Below are 21,161 nucleotides of genomic sequence, written 5' to 3' on the forward strand. Positions count from 1 at the left end.
TGTCATGCCTTTTAAGACCAGGAAAGCAAATTTACGACACGTTATAGAGAGTTATTCCCTCTGAAATCAGGCCAGCGTACAGTTCCCGTGTTGTTTTGGTGACTCTGCTCCCCTGCTGTCCCCTGCTGTGACCTAGCAAAGCCAATTCTGCTGACAAAAGGGAAGCTTAATCGGCTTTGGACTTTCTATTTTGGCATGTGCACCATCGACAAAGCCACAGAGGCCTTCATCATCCCACTAGTTTGCCTGTTTAAAATGATGCTTTAACTCTATTCAATTATATATAACAGACCTCAATTTGAATCGTTTTTCTCCTTTAAAGCATATTAATTTAATGGAAAACACAAGTGTTCTTACCAAATACCTTTACATGAATTATTCATAAGTGTTTTATCATGACTTTAGATCATATGAGGGAGCCTAACTCTAACAGCCTCAAAGTCCTCGAGTCCCCCCTGAAATCTCTGGCACCCCCGTAAGGGGGCCCTGGACTCCAGGTTGGGAACCAATGGGCTTATGGATGGTTTACAAGGAAAGTGAGCCATAGTTACTCTAAGTATGCTGCAGTACGCTTCTAAGCTCAGCTCCACATTAACGCATGTAAGAAAAGCCAGAGAAACAATGCAATGCCATTTTTAAATGCTATGTTCTCCTTAAGGACAACATAGTCCAACATTATCTGGCACCCCTGAGACAAAGCTTTAAATCTTTGGGTCTTTATTTACAGCTGCATATAGAGGATTAATGTCAACTACATTTCAGGATTACCAACAACATCACTACAACAAGCTTGGGCAACAGGTCATATTAATCTGCCTTTCAGAGCTTTGGTAGCCCTTTCCATCTTCCTTTCAAAGAAAATCTTTATACAGAAATAATTAGGAAGGATCACATAAAGTGCTTTAAACAATATTCAAAAATATTCAGAACTAACATTGTATATGCTGCTTCAGGACCTCATTATTTAGTATTTAGATTCTGGTTAATAATAGCAGCCGTTTTACTAGCTATTAAAAGAATATTCATTTCAAATATGGTATTTTTTAGGGAACATTAAATGTCCATTAAAATGACATTTGAAAAATTGTAACCTTAATAAGATAAAACTGTGCATATAATATTTGATAACCATAAATACAATAAAACAGTTACTGAAAACTGAATAAGTGCGTGGCTGAGAGAATGCAAAGGCATTCAAAGAAGAGACTTACCTATTTGTAGGGCTGCAGTCCTCCTCAGTGTGTGATGCAGTAGAGCCAACTACAATGGAAAAATGAATCATCCAGCTGAGGATCCAGCTGATCTACTTAGCACCTGTAACCTCCTGTCCACTGTACCACGTGTGCAACAACACTGTCCCCTTGTTTGAAACATTGTGTACAGGTCAATTAACCCACAGCAGCACTTCAGTGTAAAGTGTACATTTAATTTTGTTATATAATCATTACTGCTTCTAGATAGCCTATCTACTGCATTGATCATTTTTATAACTTTACAGAAATACAAATAATAAAACATATGATGTCAGTCAAAGTTTTACTTACAAATCCTACAGAAGCTAAAGTCATAAGTTATATATTTGGCAAATTTCACCTCCCAGAGTTATTGCTTACATGCAATCTCTAAGCCCCACACCAAAATACTGATGGGTGAAAAGCAAAATCCAATTTCAACTCTCAAAAATAATGGTAAAGTTTGATAATAAGAACTCATGTTCAAGAGCACAGCACAAAGATAACACACAAGGAGAGACGGCAACCATGGCTTATACTTAATCCTGTTTATTTAATTAATTAAAAAGAAAACATGTTGCAGTGTCATGGAGCTTTAGTAAGTCCTTTCTTTCCACTGAGTTAAAGCTAACCATCTGCTTGCAGTATCTTCCTTCTTAAGTAATCAGGAACTAATGAGAATATTTCTTTAAATTTTATGCAATTATTTTTGGGATTTTGGCACCAAAAAACACCTGTTAAAGAAACTCATGGGAAGAAATTTGGGTAGTTTGGAGAATACAAAATTCCAATCAGAACATGAAAACTCAGAAATATTGTTAGTGTCTTATGTGTTCACAGCCCTTAACAGTATTTGAGATTAGAAAGCACAGTGTTTAAAGTATAAAAGCACAAATTTCACTAAATTCTTAACATGTTCAACAACAACTTAAGGAAAAAAGGAAAAAAATGAAGCACAAACACTGAATGAATCCTTGGCTTTTCCCATTCCTAAGGCCAATAACTCTGAACAAATGGAGTTTATAAAGACACAGTAGGGGTTGAAAGGCAGAGAGTAACTGTTGAAATTCCCAGCTTTGTCCACCAGAGGGAGGAAGTGGATTTGAATTGTCTTTGGAAGCAGCTGACAGTCCAAATCTATTATCCAAGGCTCAAAAAAAAATAAAAAAAAATAAAAAAAAATTAATGTTTCTCTTTGGAATAGGTGGTGATCAGAGCCAGTGTAAGGTCATACCAAGTGTTGTTTTTTTGACATCTGTGTCAGTAAGGCATCAATGCAAATACAAAAGTTACATTTAAAAAGACAAGGGCTGTTGAGAGAATCCGTCACCATCATTTTCTTACATGACAGAGCAACACTGACAGGTCTTGCGTTGGGAGGTGGCCTCTTCCTCTGCTTTAACAGGTAAAGATGCATCATGCAGAACCTTTTCACCTTCCTCTTTCTGGACTTTAATTCCTGCCCCGTTTCCTTCTAAAGGAACTTCCTGAAACACTTCTTTGGGGGCTTCCCTTTCTGGAAGTAATGTTTCAGGTTCTAAGACATGTTCTTCTCCTTCTTCAGTGATCATCACTCGCTCTGCAGTGAGCATGCCTTCATGGTTCTCTGGGTCATGACACTGGTCAGTTGTGTCATCAGTGTATCCCAGAAACAAAAGAGTGACTGGGCCTTCCACCAGCTTTTCATCAACCACATTATTTACGCCTCCTACAATGTCACTGACTGCAGTGATGCTACTGTCCACCTTTTGATCTTCCTCGTTTTTCATGCTTACAGCATAGTTCTCTTTCTCCGGCTCAGCTTTGTAGCTTCTGGAGCTGTCAAACTGTGTATTGTGCTCCTCTGACATGGCATGACAGGCAGAAAAAGACGGGACATTTGCCTCTGGAATTTCCCTGACTTCTTCATTCTCCGTCTTTGTCCCTGCCCTATTTGTTGTGACTTCAACCTCATCCAGCAGCACTTTAATTCCAACCCCATCAATGACACTCAATATCTGCCCAAGCTCTTCAGTAGAGGGTTGACCTCCCACTCCACCCACAGTGTGGACACTCATCCTGCCATCATCAAAGACAGTGGTGGCTGTGGAAGGACCAGCCGGTGTGGACACAGGGGTCACTGACCTGACGACAGAGGCACCTGTCTTAGGGTCTCTCTCCACCTGCACTGCAAGTGTTCCCAGGACTGAAACATGAGAAGAAAGAATAGAATTGAAAAAACAGGCCATGACAATGCCAAATAATGTCTCAAAGTCAAGATGTGTAAGAAAATAGAAGACTGCAAGACACCTCGAGAATAACTATAATTCCAACAGTCTAAAAGACTTCATCAAATATATTTTTATTCAGTTTTTAAGAGGTCTGAGGCACTCAGAAGGACTGTAGATAAAAAGCCTTTATTGCATAGGGCTACAGCGTCATAAAAAACATGCCAACATGTTTCAGCCTAACAGGCCTTCATCAGGGCAGTTACAAAATGGCTGCCAAGCTGCTTCCTTTAAAGGTTTTCAGCAGGTCACATGATTACTAGTAGTCACATGATGGAGTCAAAGGTTACACAGTTAAAACAATCAGTTAAATGATGTCTAAGTGCATATTTTTATTCAGATTGAAAAAAAATCATGGTTGTGTATAATTACTAGGGGTGACCTGGAATAGTTGGTGATTCGACGATTCAATTCGGAGGAGTCTGATTTGACTATGAACCTCTTAGTTGAATGTTGTTATGTAACCAAGATTGTACCATTCTGACTACATGGGGCTGCTAAGCCTGAGTTTCCATTAGCCGGCATTTGCCGGTCATTGGCCGCTAAAAAGGGCGGAAATCCGGCAGATAAAAATATAACCGGTATATGTAGTAATATATTACTACATCTACTGTCCTGCGGTGCTGGGGTTGTTTATCTCCTCAGACGGCAAGCACGTGGATAATTATGTATGCACGATGATGTCAAAGCAAATCTATCTCTCTGCGCATGCTCAGTACAGCTGGGGACTATGCAGGGAAAGTCTGACCAGAGTTTTCTCGTAAAGCAGAATTTTAATCTAAGTGAGGTTTTCCTGGTTACCAAAGGCTTAATATCATCAGTGGTATGGAGGGATTTTGTGGCGAGTAATGAAGAGGCTGAAACAAAGGGAACTGTACAGCTGAGCATCGTAAACACCGATGCAGCAGCAGAGAGAGGCTTACGCTGAGCAGAGTTGTAGTGGACTTCGATAAACTACCTGTAACCAATCCCCAGTTATACAGTTATATTATCATGAGGACTGACGGTAAGACTCATTTTTTTTATTTGAAATGTAGAGTTTTAATGTGGTGTCCATTTAACAGAGCACCGGGGAGTTATGTGTTTGGATACTTCGTTTTTGTAGGTGGAGGATGGTATTTGGCTGTTGTAAGCTGCTGAATGAAAGTAGCAGCCAATGTGCTAACAGGCTAACAATGCTATATGTAGCTAACTGTTGTTGTTTATGAGTTAAACGTGGGCGTATATTGTGTAACTGACTGCGTTTGTAAGGAAAAGCGTGCAGCTTTCATTTTGATTCTTTAAACCACTCACACAAAGAAATATAAGAGAAAGTCTTTGGGCAGTCATTTCCGGGGTCTAATCATGTGTACATATCTACCAGTCTGTAATAACAGGGTAATAATTACTGAGGTTTACTTTCAGCTTGGTTTCTACTGTCTCGGTTTTGGGTCAGGTCTGGAAATAAAAATGTGTCCTCAGTCCCATTTAGCGCAGACTTGTATATATCGATGTATCACAGAATATCAGATTTATGCGTTTTGCTGCTGTTAATGCAGCAAAATAATGTTAAAGCAAATGTCCAGTAGTTGTTCTAAATGGCTGGAATTCTTGAGGACTACTGGTCATTTTGACCAGGGACAAAAAAGTCTAGCGGAAACGCTGTTCGACTAGCAGTCGACTAAAGGCAAAATCTGATGAATCAGATTTGACTATGAAAATCCTTAGTCGAGGACACCTCTAATAATTACATCACTGAAATCATCTCTCTAATTGAATAGATGCAAAATAAATATATGATATAGTTACAATTTATTGAAACTGTATTGTATGTTGCGGGCTGCACGGCGGCGCAGGGGTTAGCGCTGTTGCCTCACAGCAAGAAGGTCCCTGGTTCGCTTCCTGGTCAGAGCCTTTCTGTGTGGAGTTTGCATGTTCTCCCCATGCACGCATGGGTTCTTTCTGGGTACTCTGGTTTCATCCCACCGCTTATTTGGTGACTCTAAATTGGCTGTGGCTATGAATGTGAGCGTGCCTGGTTGTCTGTCTCTATTACCGCTTTCCCACTAAAATTAGCGTTGTAGAAGCGGGTTTTTTAAACCTGGGTAAACCCGCTTACAATCAGCAAGTGACTTCTTTCTCATTCTGATCACCAGCAGACGAGCTGCGTGGCTGTTTTTTTCCCCTCTGGTGTGTCAAGCTGATGTCATCACGTTGCTTTTCTAGCTTAGTCTTTCTATAACAAAGATATCCGCTGAGAATAATTAATGTTCTACTGACATATTCAGCTCCTACAGCCTTAAATTTCTCATGGATTATCCAGTAAAATGCAGCACTTCCTATTTATGAGCGCAGCCAAATAAAGTTAAGGAGAACCTTTTCTGAACAATGTATCTGTCTCAATTTTTCACTTTTATCTGCTTCTTTGAAATATTAGTCAAACACTGATCTTTTTAATGATTTAAAAAAGAAACTTTCTGTGTAATAACAAACAAAAAAAGAGGATTGATGTGATCATTTCCAAGAAGCAAATAATGCAATAAATAAATAAATGAAAGGTTAATAGATTATATCGTTTGAAAAGGATCTCTCTTTCCAGCTGCGAACGGACAGGACGCACGGTGTTTTATGAGCTAATCCACAGGCTGAATGAGCTAAATCTGTCCTTGGGAAAAAAAAAACAAAAAAATTCTCAGCGGATATGTTCATTATGACATGGGCATTTTTGTGTTTATATGCGCTGTTAAACTGCGCTGCCATGCTGTGAAACTTCTGACTTTAAACTCCTGCCTCCTCCAGCACATCAGGCTTAAATGCGCAGCTCACAGAATAAAGTTTCTGTGCAAAAAAAACAACAAAAAGGATCTATGAGATCACAACAGGCAAGAAATATAAACGTATTACTTGTATTAATATAAACGTAGGCAAGTTACACCAAAGTCCTCCCGTGTTCACCTGGGTGTGACGTTTCCACCGGAGCTGATCGGAGGCGAGCCGATAAAAACCCATGTCCATTGCAGGGTAGGACGACCCGGGTCTGAATGCCAATTAGAGCCTTTCCCACTGCCGACAGGAGCTGATTGTTAGCGGGTTTAAATGGGTTTTTCGGCCAGTGGGAAAGGGGTATATGTGTTGCCTTGCGATTGACTGGTGATCAGTCAACGGTGTACCCCGCCTCTTACTCAGTGACAGCTGGGATAGGCTCCAGCCCCCCGCGACCCCGAATGGGATAAGCAGGGGGCTGGAGCGGGGGGTTTAAAAATTGATAAATGTATCATATATCATTGTGCATGGGGTTTGCAGAGTGAAACAGTGTGGCATTCCTGGTATCTGAGCATCCTTGGTCCTTCTGGTCTTAATATACTCATGTGAAGCCTGGACATTGACAAGTGACCAGAGATGCTAGACTCCTTTGTCACAACTTCTATTTCATGCATCTTTGGGTAGGCTATCTTAGGCAAGACTGTGTGTCTAAAGCTGACGTGCTCAGGAGAGTTTGGATGGGAAGGGTCAGCTGACACAAGAACAGCAGCAGCGTTACACAGGGCACCTGGTGTGCTTTACCAGGCCTGATCCAGCTCACCACATATTAGGTGCCAAGGACCCAGTGGGCTGGTCCAGATGCTAGGGGATGATACCTGGAAAGATGGGGCATTGGCCTGGCACTGGTCTGGAGGATGGCTAGTACAGGACCAAGGTTGATGTGACAAAATGCTTAACTGGCACATGCTCCCATACTTGACCTGACCTATTTTACAACTATACATTGGTAAATGGTAAATGAACTTGAGCTTTTTATAGCACTTTTCTAATCATCTGACTACTCAAAGCGCTTATACACTACAGGTCAAACCTTCCCATTCATACCCTTTCGCACCATTCGCTTCTCATTTACACACTGATGGCAGTGGTTTCTGTGGAAGTTGGCCATCAGTTTTAGTATCATCAGTATCGAACCCACAACCTTCTGATTGTGAGACAACCAACTCTACTGAGCCACAGTCACCCCACCGATTGTACTGAATGTAATTTTATTTAGTAATGAAGATAAAACATCATGCAGATGCATTTTGTCAACATTGGAAAAAAAAACAAAAACATCCTGCATAAAAAAACAAGTCCTTTACGTTTTTCAAGTTTAAAAAAACACCCATTTACATATCTGTGATTAAATATCCCATTTAATTTATTAAATACAATAGATCATGTCTGATAGGTCTGAAAGAGATTGAATGCAAGAGAAAGGATGACTCTCAAGGCTAAATAACAACAGGATATACTTAATACTTAATTTCACTTCAGGACAAATCTTTGCCATGGCTTAACACACTGTCCAAACATTTCTCATAGGCTTTGGTGTTAATAAAAACTGAGATATCACATGGTTAATACCAGGTTAAAACACTTCTGTAACTTTTGAGCCTGCATAATGGACACAATAGAGAGACACAATGAGGAAAACACAGCAGTTTTCACTCTACACAGCCCTAAGCTCAATAAAAAATTAATGAACAGAAATAACTAGTGGAGTTATAGCAGAGCTATAAATATAACATTGTTCTTTAGTCGTTCATTTCAGACCCATTTTTAAGTCACACCCCAAGGGCAAAGCCACATTACATAAAGGGGCCATCATTTGCAGGAGGAGAGGGACCAATGAAAATACCTGAAGTTGTTCTGCAACCCAAGTTCCAATTTCTCAGCACTGCTTAGACAAAGACTGTTGCCAAACAGGGCGTTTAAATGCCACTGTTTTAGCTAATATTTGCTTCATATTAATTTTTGATCAGTAACAGCAAAGATACTCCAATTTCTTACCTGATCGGCCATCTTCCCCACTTTCATGAAACATCCTTTGTGCCATCAGTGTAGAGAAATGATCCTGAGTGTATCTAATCACTGAAAAAAAAGACACTAAATAATTTATATTTCTAAGTCAGGCATATAATATAATATAATATAATATAATATAATATAATATAATATAATATAATATACAGACGGCTTGGGATGCAGCTACTATGAGGGGGTTAAAATTCATGTTCATTTTCAATCATTTTCAAGTTCTGCAAAAAAAAAAAAGTGTGAAAAATGTTGTGCATAATTGTGCATTTCTGCCAGAGTCACATGCTAGCCCATTACAGAGTCAATGTGTTTCCTTTCTCCCTTCCTTGTCCGCCATCGGGTAGATCCATCTAGCAAGCTGAAGTGCTTTTTACCAGTCAGAAAATGACTGGACCATTGTCATTTAAGGAGAATGAGGTGGTGGTTACAGGTGTGGTTTAGTTTAAAGAACCACAAAGAACCACTCTGAAAGCCTTTCTTGGTGGAAGAGACATTTTTGTTCTCCTCTTGAATGCCTAAAGGTGTACTCACACTAGGCCATCCGTACCGTGCCTGGGCCCGTTTCAGCCTAAAGTCTGGTACGTTTGGCCAGTGTGAGTGCAATCGTTCCGTGCTTCAGCGCTGCACGCTTCGTGGCCACGGCACGGATGGACAAGGTGGGCCTAGGCACGGCACGGATGCAAATAAGAGGAGCACAAGCGCGGGAATGAGACAACAAGAGGACCCGCCTCAGAGAGCCCACCAAGCAGCAGCTGCAGGCTAGAGACAGCAGGATCCCAGTCCAGTCCACATTTCTGACCAGTTTCTGGCAAAGTCAGGCTTTAATGACTGTAAGACGATTTTTGGTTTGTAAAATAAAGCTTCTTCCCTTGTTTTAGTCACAAACAGCAGCTCACAGGATAACAAACACCTTTCATCTTCCGTGCATAAAGGAAAGTGCCAAATACGCAGAGAGGTGTGTGCCGGGGTTAATCACGTAGCTGATTTAACCTCTCTTATTAAAAAATTATAATGCCAAACTATCATCCACTGAATTAACTTACCTCTAATTCTATATCATGTCACCAAGAAGTGAAATTGGGATCTCGATCGCTGACGTTTGAACGGAGCATCGTTTATTAATCCTGAGGCGTTTTCACCTCCAGCTCTAATCAGATGGTTAAAATTGCTCTTGTCATGGTAAAAAAAAAGCTTTTAATTGAACATTTAATCTTACTCTGGACACATGAGAGCTTGTTTGGTGCATCAGGCATCCAGGATTACGCTGAGAAAAGGCATAGTTTGTGGCGCATAAAGGGATGCTAAGGGGATTCAGATAGTACAAGGACACAGGGGAATGACTGTAGGGGCTCATACGAGTTAAAAAGTCTGGGTTTCATTCAGCAGAAGTGCTTGGAACTCTGAGCAGGCTCCAGATTATATGCTGTGAGTGATAACTCTCCGCTATGAACCACTTTTTCTCTCTCTCTCCTTACTGGGCTCTGTATAATTAATACAGCTGATTCCAGGTCAGGGGAAATAATTCTGGTGTTAGATCAGCTATTGTATATATCTGTAACTATTTTACAGCCTAAAAAACAACACTTATACATACTGAGTCATCAACTCAACTGTAATGATGTCGGCATGTGACGTATCCGTGCCTAGGCCTGGATGCGTTGAGCAGTGTGAGTGCGGGCCACAGAGGGGACAGGGGAGGGGGTCAAATGGGCTTCAGCACAGTTAGAATACAGCACGGTACAGATGGCCTAGTGTAAGTACACCCTAAGAATTTAACAGGCTCCACTTATAGTAAACATAAACAACAGCTGCCACTCAGGCTTGGGTTATGTACTTTCTGGAGTGGTCACGCTACTTCTTGAATGTTTTGTCACTTTGATTGGTCTGTGGTGACTGTGACAGACAGCACATTTGCACAATCACCCTTCAAGGTTTTTTAAAGGTTCTACATTTCCCAAACATTGTGTAGAGGGTAAAATACATCAACAACATCAGAGGATATAGCCCCAGTAGCAACAGTCATGAGAGAGACATACAAGAGACCAGCTGCTGGTAAGCTAATGATGATTCCAGGACAGCTGACTTCTTACCTGCAACGACCTCGTCAGTGCCAGCCTGTGGGGAAAAGACGAGACAACTCTAAGTGCTCTCCATGTTCAAACACTTACAACACACATAGAGCCTTCTCTCTTGCCAACCTGTGCCACACCATAAATATTTCAGTTGTCATCATCAGAGAAGTGGTAAACCAAGCTGAGTCCCATCATGTTAAGAAGGAGGCTGAGGTTATTCAGCTCAACAGCCATTTCAGTCCTGCTGTTGTTTGCCAGTGAGCTATATCTGGGCTGTACAGTAATGCCAAGCATTTGGTGAAGTTTAAAGTTCACATGCTGATGCACACAAAATATTTACAGCCACAGTACTGCATTCATTGCCAAGTAGTTTACATCCATCATTGCCTCCCTATAACTGATGGTATATCTGTGACTGGGAAAGAGTTTTTTTTTTTTTTTTTAAAGATTATTCCAAATATATATAATAAAACATGAGATTACCCCTTTAAAACAACAATAACAGGAGACATTTGATCAAAATCTTTAACAAGAGGATCAGAAGACTGGAGTATGTCTTTCTCTCATCAGTTTCTCTGCAGTGCATGTTGTATGTGATGTTAGTATGCCTCTCTGGTGATAACAGAACCAGCTGATCTATTATTGCCAAGCCCTGCCAATGTCATGGGCCAATCACATTTCTTGCACATGGACGTTGGCACTGGTCAAAGGTTGTGCGTGAGGTAAGGCAACACTGGTACAAGGTATCCCAAGAGGCTAGAGAATGAAGTGTATTTTATTTGGTTTCCTAAACCCCAAAATAACACAGCAAAGTACCTCAGTTTGATTAACCTATGTGGCAGACACACTGTCAGATCAATGTAAAGAAGACCCATGAGAATATCTACATTTGTTCTCAGGTAAGGCAACAAACATAGTGCTAGCAAAGTTTGCAACAAAATTAAAGGTATGTCAGCAACATCATGCATAACATCCCCTTGCAATAAACTTTGCCATGAAAGTGTTATTTTAAGTCAGCTGACCTCCGCTAACGCTGTTGCTAGCTACAGCGTCGCAACATTAGCATGTCATAATAGCATCATAAATGAATTTTAAAAAAAGGAGTCACCCAACAGTGCAGAGGCGGAGCAATTATAGCATAAACATAATGATGACTGAAGGCTGTAATTAATCATAAAGTTATTAATTAATGAAAATGCAGGGTTGAATTGAAAAAAAAAACTGTCAAGTTCACTAAATTCCTGCAAACAGGAAATCTGTATCATTTTCAGTAACTTCAGGGTGACATTAATGTTAGGTTAACTCATGCAGAGTTGCATCACTATGTGGCAGAACTGTTCTTTACTTTGTATTTATGATACATTTTTCAAAAAGACTTATAAACCAGTTAGAATGGCTTGTAAGCTTCTTTTTGTTCGCTGGAGAATCTATTTCTTAAATTCTGGGATGTGAAAATAGGGCCAAAGTGGAAAAAAATGTTTCCCCTGACCCTTATTTCATATTCATTAAAAAATTAGTTATGACTTTTAAATTTCAGGCTTTGAGGAGGGATTCGGCTAAAGGGTACCATGTTAGCATGCTTCCTCATCCACGGCCTTCACTGCATCTTAAATCATGAAACATCTTGGAGCAATTCATTTGTTGCTAAATATTCAGACCTCATTTTGCAAGACATTCTGTATACTGTTAGAAAAAAACATGTATTATTGCTTATTGAAGCTGATTTATTCTGAATTATTTTGTCTGTTTTCTTTCTACATGTGTGGTCCTCTAGAAATATCTCACCTGATAATGTTGGCTTTTTCTGATTGTGGCTGTGCTGTCGGTTGAATTTATAGCTTCGTCTTGGGGTGGATTGTGGCTTTTTCTGGTGTTAGCTCCCTCCTCGTCTTGTCCTCAGGCGTCTCTTGACTTTTCAGTTCCCTGACACACACATACACATGCATAAATATGTGTCAACACCAAAGATGAACATTTGGGTTCTTACCATAATGATTCAGAGCAGGAGTGAAAGAGCGACACTGTGACTTGTAGTTGTGTTTCTGTCCTTGGCTAAAATCCATCACATCTGCTGTCACATGTCTGCCTTCTGGTTCCACTGATCATGAATTTCAGAGCGTATCTGTGGCAAAAAACACTGTAATCCCTCCTTCATGCCTTCATCGCACATATTTCCATCTAAAGAAAGGGACACGTGAGCCCTGGATATTTATTGTCTGTGTGATTGTGGGGTGTAACTTGATGCCTTAATGGTTCAAAGCCAGTCACATCAGATGGATATTTTCATACTATAAAATTATAACTGCATCTGAATGATTATCTCAAAAGTTTGCACAAATAGCTTTTTGATTGTCTGATTTCATCTGTTACTGCCAACATTTAAGCCATCAAGGGAAGGAAGGGAAAGAGCATAAGCTGCTTCACTAAACCACTCCATCAATAACTTTCAAAAGATAACGATTTCAGTAAAATATTTCACACGAGTTAAAAAAAGACACAAAGGAGCAAACATCCGGCATGAGATAGTAGTAAATATCTGATCTTTCAGTAATTAAATGACACACCCTAATATTTGTCATAAAGTCAGCGCTACCATTATCTGTAATAAGGAGGAACATAGTAAGATGGTTATTTCATTGTACTGACTGCTATGCCAAATAATTTTTTTAAACCGAAAACAAGAGAAAATCCTGTCAGGATGAGTCAGAGCCTGAGAGAAAGTGAGAACCTGAACACTGTCTGGGTGACACTGCCTCAGGGAATAGAATTTTTTCTAAATATAATGATAAATGTAAACACTAATGGGGCAAACAACCACCAGGGCTGCTGGGATTGGGATCCTGCAGATTCTGTGAGACCCAACACAATTTTTGTGCAAGTGGGTGGTCTTGATGTTGACGCAGCGAGGGTCTGTGGAAGAATTTTTCATCTATAACTGAGAGTATTTCACAGCTCTGGAAAATACCTGGGCTTTGACACCACCATGAGGATACCCAGCTGCATGAGATGATACACCTGCTCCAAACTCACCCACCAAAGGAAGGTCTCTTTAGTGATAAACACTTCTCAGTGCTCATAGTAAACAAAATAATGCAGGTGATGTGTACTATCAAAATCATACACTGAGAAATCAGTGTTCAGTTTAAATGTTTGGTGTTTTATCATTTATAATACTGTACATGTTTGACTATGTGTCTGCTCTGCTGCAGCAAACGGTGTGATGCCTTGTAAAAGCTCAACAAAAGGACTCTGTTCAGTAAAACTGTCAATAAGTCAAAAAGGCACTGTCTAATTTAATTAAACATACATAAAAGCTTAAATGCTCCTCCTATTACATTGTAGGCCCATCATCACACATGCACCAGCACACAGAGATGCTGAGCCATTATGCAGTTATTATTAGTCCTTATGATACAAATTGCCTTTTTGCATTATTTTTTTTGTAATAGTATAGCGTAGAGAGAGTAAAAATTATCCTACTGTCTGTGAGAACTGATGAAAGTGTTCTGCAGTTTTTATGCCAAGTAAAGTTTCCAGATGTCAGGAAATGATTCCATCTCTCTATGACTTAAAAAAAAATGATGTATAACTAATTTCTGTAAATATTATTTTCACATTGCTATTACTAAGCCATAACCAGGAATTAAATCATTCATGGTGTTCATCCAGTGAAAAACATTCTTTGTTGAATTGATGCTTAGACACATTCTTTTAATTAAACACAGTGGGCAAAAATGTGTGCAAACTCAATGCACACGCAAAAAAATGTACAAACTGGTTTACTAACAGTGCGCGCTAAGGGTTGCGTCTTCAAAACGCAAAATAGCGCAGCTGCATCCAGTTAGTATGTTTGCCACAGTAAATATGAAATATGGGGCATTTACATGCAATTGTGCATGTTCTGGGAGGAGAAAATGTGAATATTTTATTTTAGCACATGCAAAGCGATTTATCAAACCTGAAGCAATTTTGCTCATAGAAACTGCGTTTATATTTAACACGTCTCGAAGGGAGGTGCAAACAGTTTGTATGCGTAATTGCGCACACACGGCTGCGATTATTGTGGCAAGAAGGAGACATTGAAACGATGAAAGAAGACGCAGAGAACGCATTTTTCCCCCTCGTGTGAACATTTTTGGAATTAATGAAGGAAAAGTCATTAAAACATATCACCTATCCAGCCTTGCCAGTTTGGAGTTGTTGGAGGAACTCAGGGCGGATTTGGAGCCAGCCACGAGAAGGAGTCACGCAATACTTGTGACAGTAAATTAAAATTAGTTTATTTGAACTTATGGTAATGAATGAAATGATGGAAAATGGCAGGTTTTCTTTGTACAGTTAAAAAGAAAATATTTCCTCTACATTTAATGGTATGATATGTGGGTTCCCGCTGTCAGTCTGGTATGTTGATGCCATTTTTGTGTATTGATATATGGTTAAAATAATGTATAAAATAGGACGAGATAATATAAGGAGGATGTGCCCTGGTGGAAGAGGCAGAGAAGGAGAGAACCGGGAAAAGGAGCAGACGGACCTAGAAAATTAGGGCCTGGAAATAAAACTAAAAAAAAAAAAAAAAGAAACAAGCCGAACATGTTGAAAACAAGACTGAAAAGTAAAAGTAAGCGGCAGTTACGACAGAAGACAGTAAATAGTGTTCCGGCTGGATTCTCTGCGCGGAGGCTGGAGTGTGCGTCAGGGAGCAGGAAAAGGATTACTTCCCTGGTGGTTTTACGCTGTGGACCTTGGTGAGATAGTCTCTTTTTTTTGTTACTTTTTACCTGGTATACCAGTAATTAGCGATTGATCACATGTTTTTGTTTTTTTGGGGGGTTTTTGCTGTGTGGATTCATCGTGTTTTTACTTCGTTTCCTTGTGGATTATAGACTAAATTGAGTTTACATGCATCACTGACTTTAAAAGACTTAACAGACACTTAAAAGTGCTTGGAGATTGACAACTTGCTTTTTTGGTTAGATTGGGACTTTAAGTTTATTTTGAATTTATAAAGACTGTGATCAAATCATTATTTTTGTTGTGACCTACTTTTGATTTAACTTTAAGCACGACGTGCGCATACGTTCTGATGGTGGTGTAATTGAATATGAAACGCTTTGACTTTATTACGGTCTCTGTAACATTTTATTGATTGTGTTCATTCAGAATTGTTGTTCATTGCATTTTGATATATTCTTTACTTTAAAAGGTTTTCTATTTTCCTTAAAAGTTCCCCCTTGTGTGTGTTTAATGCTAGCTTGAGAAAAGTTAAGTGTTACAACCTGAAATGACGAGACCCACGCCAGATGGCCGGGTTTATAGGTTTCCACACACTCGGTGTCTCCTTGAATGAGACCAAACAGGGCTTCTTTGCTGTAGCGCTTTTAAGTGTTTATTGGCTTCATCCACCAAACACCTCTAATTCTGTAGGGTTGAATTTCATTTTGCGCGTTTGGCTCTCCAAACTTGCCATGCTGCAAACCATGAAACATGCAAAACCCTCATTTAAATAGGCGTGTCTCCAACATGTTTGCACCTCTTGTCATTTGCGCATTCACTCTTAGTACATCACCTTCAAACCGCGGTCAAACCCTTGACGCAAAATTCTAGATTGCGCACGCAAATTAATACATGCAAATTGGGATCTTAGTAGATCTGGCCCAGTGTCTGTTTTTCTGAATGTTACACATGATTTGAGGGATTGAGTATGCATGTTGGAGTTGCTGTCAGGAGTGGATGGCACATGCTGCGGGAGCAGGCAGTAAGGGTCAGAAATCCAGCGGGAGCAGGCGGGGGTTGGATTAAGAATAGCGTCCCGTTCAGAGCTCTACAGTCATACAACACTTTTACACAAATGAATATAGTGTTTTTTTTTTATATACTCATTTGGGGGTATTGTAAATAACACTGCATATTAAAGCCATATGCCTTCTTTATATATTAAAGATCCTATTGGGAGTTTTTGACTGCTTATGAAACATAGTGGATATAGACCTGTAGCTTTATTAGCTGCCAAAGTAAAGGAGGCCATCAGCAAGAAGATTGACTATTTTTATACAGGATTTTAAAATGTGTCTGTAAACATAAGAGATGAATAGTAATGATAACTAGAAAAGCACTCAGAGAGCGCAGACTTCCGCCATTAGCCCTATCTCTCAGTAGCGAAGAATCCTTTAGAAACTTTTCTGCATCCAGACAATAATCCAAATTACTCCCTCCCCGGTGGGGTGCAGACATGGTAAGGTAAAGCATTGCCTTCGCTATGTGTGGACAGTCATGGTGGAAGCATTGCCTGCCAGTTCCAACAGATTCACTGACAGTCTCACCCATGGTCTCACTGGACGACTGAAAGTCATGGCAGAGGGTTAATATTCTTCTATTTCTCACAGCATTTTGAGTATTCTCGCTACAGTTCACTGTCTTTCCTTACGCTCTGACTTGTCTCCTCGACTGGTCGTGCATCTTTCAAACTGTTTAAACTCCAAAATTTTGAATAGAAACACACCAAAAAAATGCTGCTGCGATTAAAGTTACTTATGTCAGCCATCTCCTGGTGTAAAGTGGTAACAGCACAGCTCTCCGCCATCAGCCCTATTTCCCAATAGTACAGAATCCTTTAAAAAAATTACTGGATCCAGACGGTTATCTGGATCAGTCCCAAAATCTAATCAGTTCTTCCTTATGCCATTTCTAACATTTCCTGAAAATTTCCTGAAAATCCGTCCATGACTTTTTGAGTTATGTTGCTAACAAACTAACTAACAAACAAACAAACCCACCCGATCACATAATCTCCTTGGCGGAGGTAATAACCCATCAACTTGCTGCCAAAAATTCCATTATTCACAGCTAAGAATCATAGATGTGTTTGACTGTTTAAAGCAAGGGGAGATTTTCCATCAGAAAGCCCAACATACACATGTACAAGACGTGTAACAGCAAAGGGATAATAATTTCTTTCTTCCAAAGCCTTGTGAAGAAAAAAACAGATTGGTTGTGCTCTTATCTCGAACATAGCACATTTCAAAGCAGGCTGGGTTTGCATGGTGTACCCCTAAAGACTAAAAGTCCAGGTTTACTCTAAAGTCATGCTGCAACTCCTTCTTCCTAGCGTAGGCTAAAGCTACTGCATCTTAAACTTTTTCATTTCTAAAGACAATTGTTGTTCCTGTGTCTAGCACCATCTCTCAGCAGAAGACAGACACATACAAAAACACTGGCAACGTTTCCTTGTGTTGATGAATCAGAGTAAGGGTCACTTGGGGGATCAAGACACACAGAGCCTCCACCCAGCAGCAGATCTCTGACATTACAGTTTCTCTACCAAATGAACAAGGCCTATGGTGCTGCCATTTTGGATCTAACTGGGGATGAGTGGGCCAGCAGACTGCTGTTGTCTGAGAGTGACAGTGAAAAGGTGCCAGCCAGGAGGCAAAGACATCTGGCTCTTTGAATAAAGAAACTAGAAAAGCACTCAGAGAGCACAGACCTCTGCCATTAGCCCTATCTCCCAATAGTACAGGATCCTTTAAAAAATTCCTGAAAGCAGACAGTGATCTGGATCACTCCCAAAATCGAACTAGTTCTTCCTTTTGCCATTTCTGACATTTCCTGAAAATTTCATCAAAATCCGTCCACAACTTTTTGAGATATGTTGCTAACTAAAAAACTAACAAACAAACAAATGAACAAACCCTCCTGATCACATAACCTCCTTGGTGGAGGTAACAATCTGCCTCTCTGGTAGTGCTGTGGGCAGGAGTGACAAGCTGCAACATGACAATCAGAATTTTATGTGATTTAGACTATAGATAAATTCAACAAAGATCAGTGGCAGGTAGGACCAATAAAAACAAATAGCTGTCGGAGTAAAGATGCTTGGAATACTGACATCTCCTCTGGGCTTGACTTGGAGAAAGTGACAAATTCTGCCTCACATTTAGCTGCCACAAAAAAGAGGCAGTTTTATATTTTCAGGCTAAACTTACAAAGCTGCAGTGGTGATGATGTGTCCCTGCTGCTGGCAGTGCACTGGCTTCAAGGCAACGGGTGGTTTGAGAAAGTGGGAATGTGTTGTACATTGTTTGTGTGGGAGGCTGTTACAGTATGCATGAAGCAGTGCTGGGCTGCATAGATAATGTAGGTTGTTGTGTGCTGCTTATTTATTAAAGCGCATGTCCCCCAGCAAGCAGTGGAGTGGTTAAAGTGATGCATAACAGCTCAATGTGTCTGTGAAATTCTTAAATACTGGCAAATAAGGTATGCACTGCACATGATGTGCACTGGATTATGAATTATCCTTGCATTTTGCACATATACTTTAAAAACCTGATGAAATTTATTATCTTTTTAGAATTTCTAAAATTATATTTTATATTCAGTGTTTTGTGTTTAATGTTTGATGCGTACAGTGTTGAATATACTTTTAATGGCTGAAGCATGGGTAAAGAAACCAAGACAAATGTCTTACTTTGTGGGGCAACAATGTTAATCTTGATCTCAGTGCAAAGAATCCCACTCACTTTTACATTGCTTTTCTCCTTTTCTGTCAACAACACTTCCCATTACTTTTTCCTCTCACCTAACACTGGTTTACAGTTTTCAGCACTAGATCGTCTCAAGTTTTCAACAGAGCCTAGAGTATGTATTACAAGCAAGGTTTCAGAGCTTGAAATCATCAAGGCTCTATGCTGCTGGGAGGAAATCAGAGCAAAAATAAGTCTGAGGGACCCCTCCCTAAATGAGCGAGGTGTTGACAAGTGAGCAGCACAGCTTGGCAACAGTAGTAAGACAAGACTTACATGAGGGTGGAATACACAAATGGTAAATTTTTAAAATGAATCAGCTGAAAGGAGGACAAAACAAGTGAAACAAAATAAGTGGATCCAAACCTCACTCAAGCTTTGTGCTTTGCTTTGAAGCTTGGAGTTAGATGGAAGGACTGAAAAAAAAATGGGGATTCCACAAGCAGTAGGTGAGCTTAGCTTAGCATGTAGACTGGAAATGTTGAGGAAAAAAGCTGCCTATCCTTGGAAACAAATCCCTTTGAGCACCAGCAGTACTTTTCTAACTATGTAGTACTGTTTCTTTCTAAATCAATTAGCTTTCCAATAGCTTTACTGCTTTACTGATCAAGTGTTATGGTAGTGTCAAAACGAGCTTTATTTTCCCACAACAAAATGTGAGCCCTCTGTCATGGTCTCAGTTCAAACCCTTCAAAGATGAAGAAGACCAGAGCTGAGACACATGCAGTCTATTTGTAGCATACTATTTACAACCACATGATGCTCACATTTGGGAATTTCCAATATCTTTGCTACACAAAGTCAGGGTTGACCAAACTGCTAGTGGGCCAAATACAGCATACAACATGGCTAGCTGCAAATTCCAAATCAATAGATCATGTGCTAGCCTTTATTGTTAGTCTTAGTTTTGACCGTTGGCAGTACTGCTTTGGCTGTAATGTGGGATGTTTTCTTTCTTTTTTAATCTTATTCTGCTACCAAGGATATCTTAATCTCAGTGGATTACAATAAAGGTGAGGTATATTAAAGTGGCTCAGTATGTGACTCAGTTAAAAAGTTTGGCACTAAGCTAAGATGACATCTCAAAGCTACATCTTTGAGGACATAATTTTTGTTTGCTTATTAAAAGTCATATGGTTATTTTTTACTTAGTTCTTTTTATGATGGTACTTAAACCATTGTGGCTCAAATCACCTTGGTCTGGGTTGTTTTTAACCAATCTTCTTTCTCCTCCTGCTGCCTCTTCTCCTCTTTTGCTGTCACGGAACTGTCTTCTGGCATTAGGAGGAAAAAAAATAAAATTTTAGATAATGTAAAGTAAAACAAACAAACAAACAAAAAAAAAAAAAAAAAAAAAAGAAACACCTGGAGCAAATGGATCTTTTCTTTGTCAGTTGCAGTCTTTTGCCATTAAGGGAAGGAAAGATGAGGAAAAAAGTTAAAGCACGATCAATGGAATACCTGCTCCTGAAAGAGCTAATGAATTCTAAGAATGCATTAAGTCAGTGACACTACTATCATAGAAAACCTTGCTTAAAATTTTGAAAGTGCTGGTGTTTGTACATGACTTAATCTCTAGCTCAATCCCAGCTCTTAGTTCCCTGCTAGTATCCAGTATCGCAGCCATCACAGAAAAAAGTTACATGTATTGAGAGTGACAGACTGTTTACTCTGCCTTTAGACAAATTCTGTTTATGTCAGGAATGGCATTGCTTGAAAGTCATTTATGCAATCTAATGCATGAAATGTGCCAGCATCTTACATTTTCAACAAGTCTACTTACCACCTATGTTAAAAGAGCCTCCTGTTGATTAACTCACAAAACACTTGGTATTCCAGAAAAAAGGCTGTGTGAACTTAAACAGCAGCAATTGCTGCTTTTCTCCCTCTTATAACAGACAGAATTTCTTCTAAGAACACTGTACTTATGGTAGTGGTTACACCCTATTTTTCATATAATTCCTCGGTAACACCCTCTGCAGTCATGGTCCCTGAAGACAAGGGCTTCTTGTGTATGAGAGCACAGAACTGTGAGACAGAGAGAGAAAGAGAGAAGGAAAGAGGGAAGATATTTTTAGAGGACGTGACCGACAGATTAAAGCAGGGAGATACAGCTGGCAGAGTGCAGGGATGCCGAGAGAAATAGTTCAGTGACGCAGCACATTGTATGCATGCTGATACTGTATCTGTACTGTCAATGCAAGCTGTAATCATGCAGAGGTCCACTGCAGGCCTTCGTCATCG

At 39.8% G+C, this 21,161-nt stretch overlaps 1 protein-coding gene across 4 annotated transcripts; it reads right to left on the reverse strand.

The window, feature by feature from the left end:
- Nucleotides 1-1,765: 1,765 nt before the first annotated feature.
- On the reverse strand, nucleotides 1,766-20,876 carry LOC121529010. 4 transcript variants are annotated; one of them, XM_041816651.1, is made up of 7 exons: nucleotides 20,701-20,876; nucleotides 20,283-20,318; nucleotides 20,112-20,191; nucleotides 12,181-12,318; nucleotides 10,414-10,438; nucleotides 8,297-8,377; nucleotides 1,766-3,417 (listed from the first exon to the last, which is right to left on the reverse strand). In XM_041816651.1, exons 6-7 carry the CDS (start codon nucleotides 8,340-8,342, stop codon nucleotides 2,573-2,575), a joined length of 891 nt encoding a protein of 296 aa, XP_041672585.1. In that variant the 5' UTR covers nucleotides 8,343-8,377; nucleotides 10,414-10,438; nucleotides 12,181-12,318; nucleotides 20,112-20,191; nucleotides 20,283-20,318; nucleotides 20,701-20,876; the 3' UTR covers nucleotides 1,766-2,572. The 4 variants fall into 4 exon arrangements, with proteins under 4 accessions (XP_041672585.1, XP_041672583.1, XP_041672586.1 ...); XM_041816649.1 differs by lacking the exon at nucleotides 20,283-20,318; XM_041816652.1 differs by lacking the exon at nucleotides 20,283-20,318 and having other exon boundaries at nucleotides 8,297-8,392.
- Nucleotides 20,877-21,161: the final 285 nt, after the last annotated feature.

The sequence above is a fragment of the Cheilinus undulatus genome, linkage group 21 (genome assembly GCF_018320785.1).
Source record: "Cheilinus undulatus linkage group 21, ASM1832078v1, whole genome shotgun sequence".
NCBI lineage: Eukaryota > Metazoa > Chordata > Actinopteri > Labriformes > Labridae > Cheilinus > Cheilinus undulatus.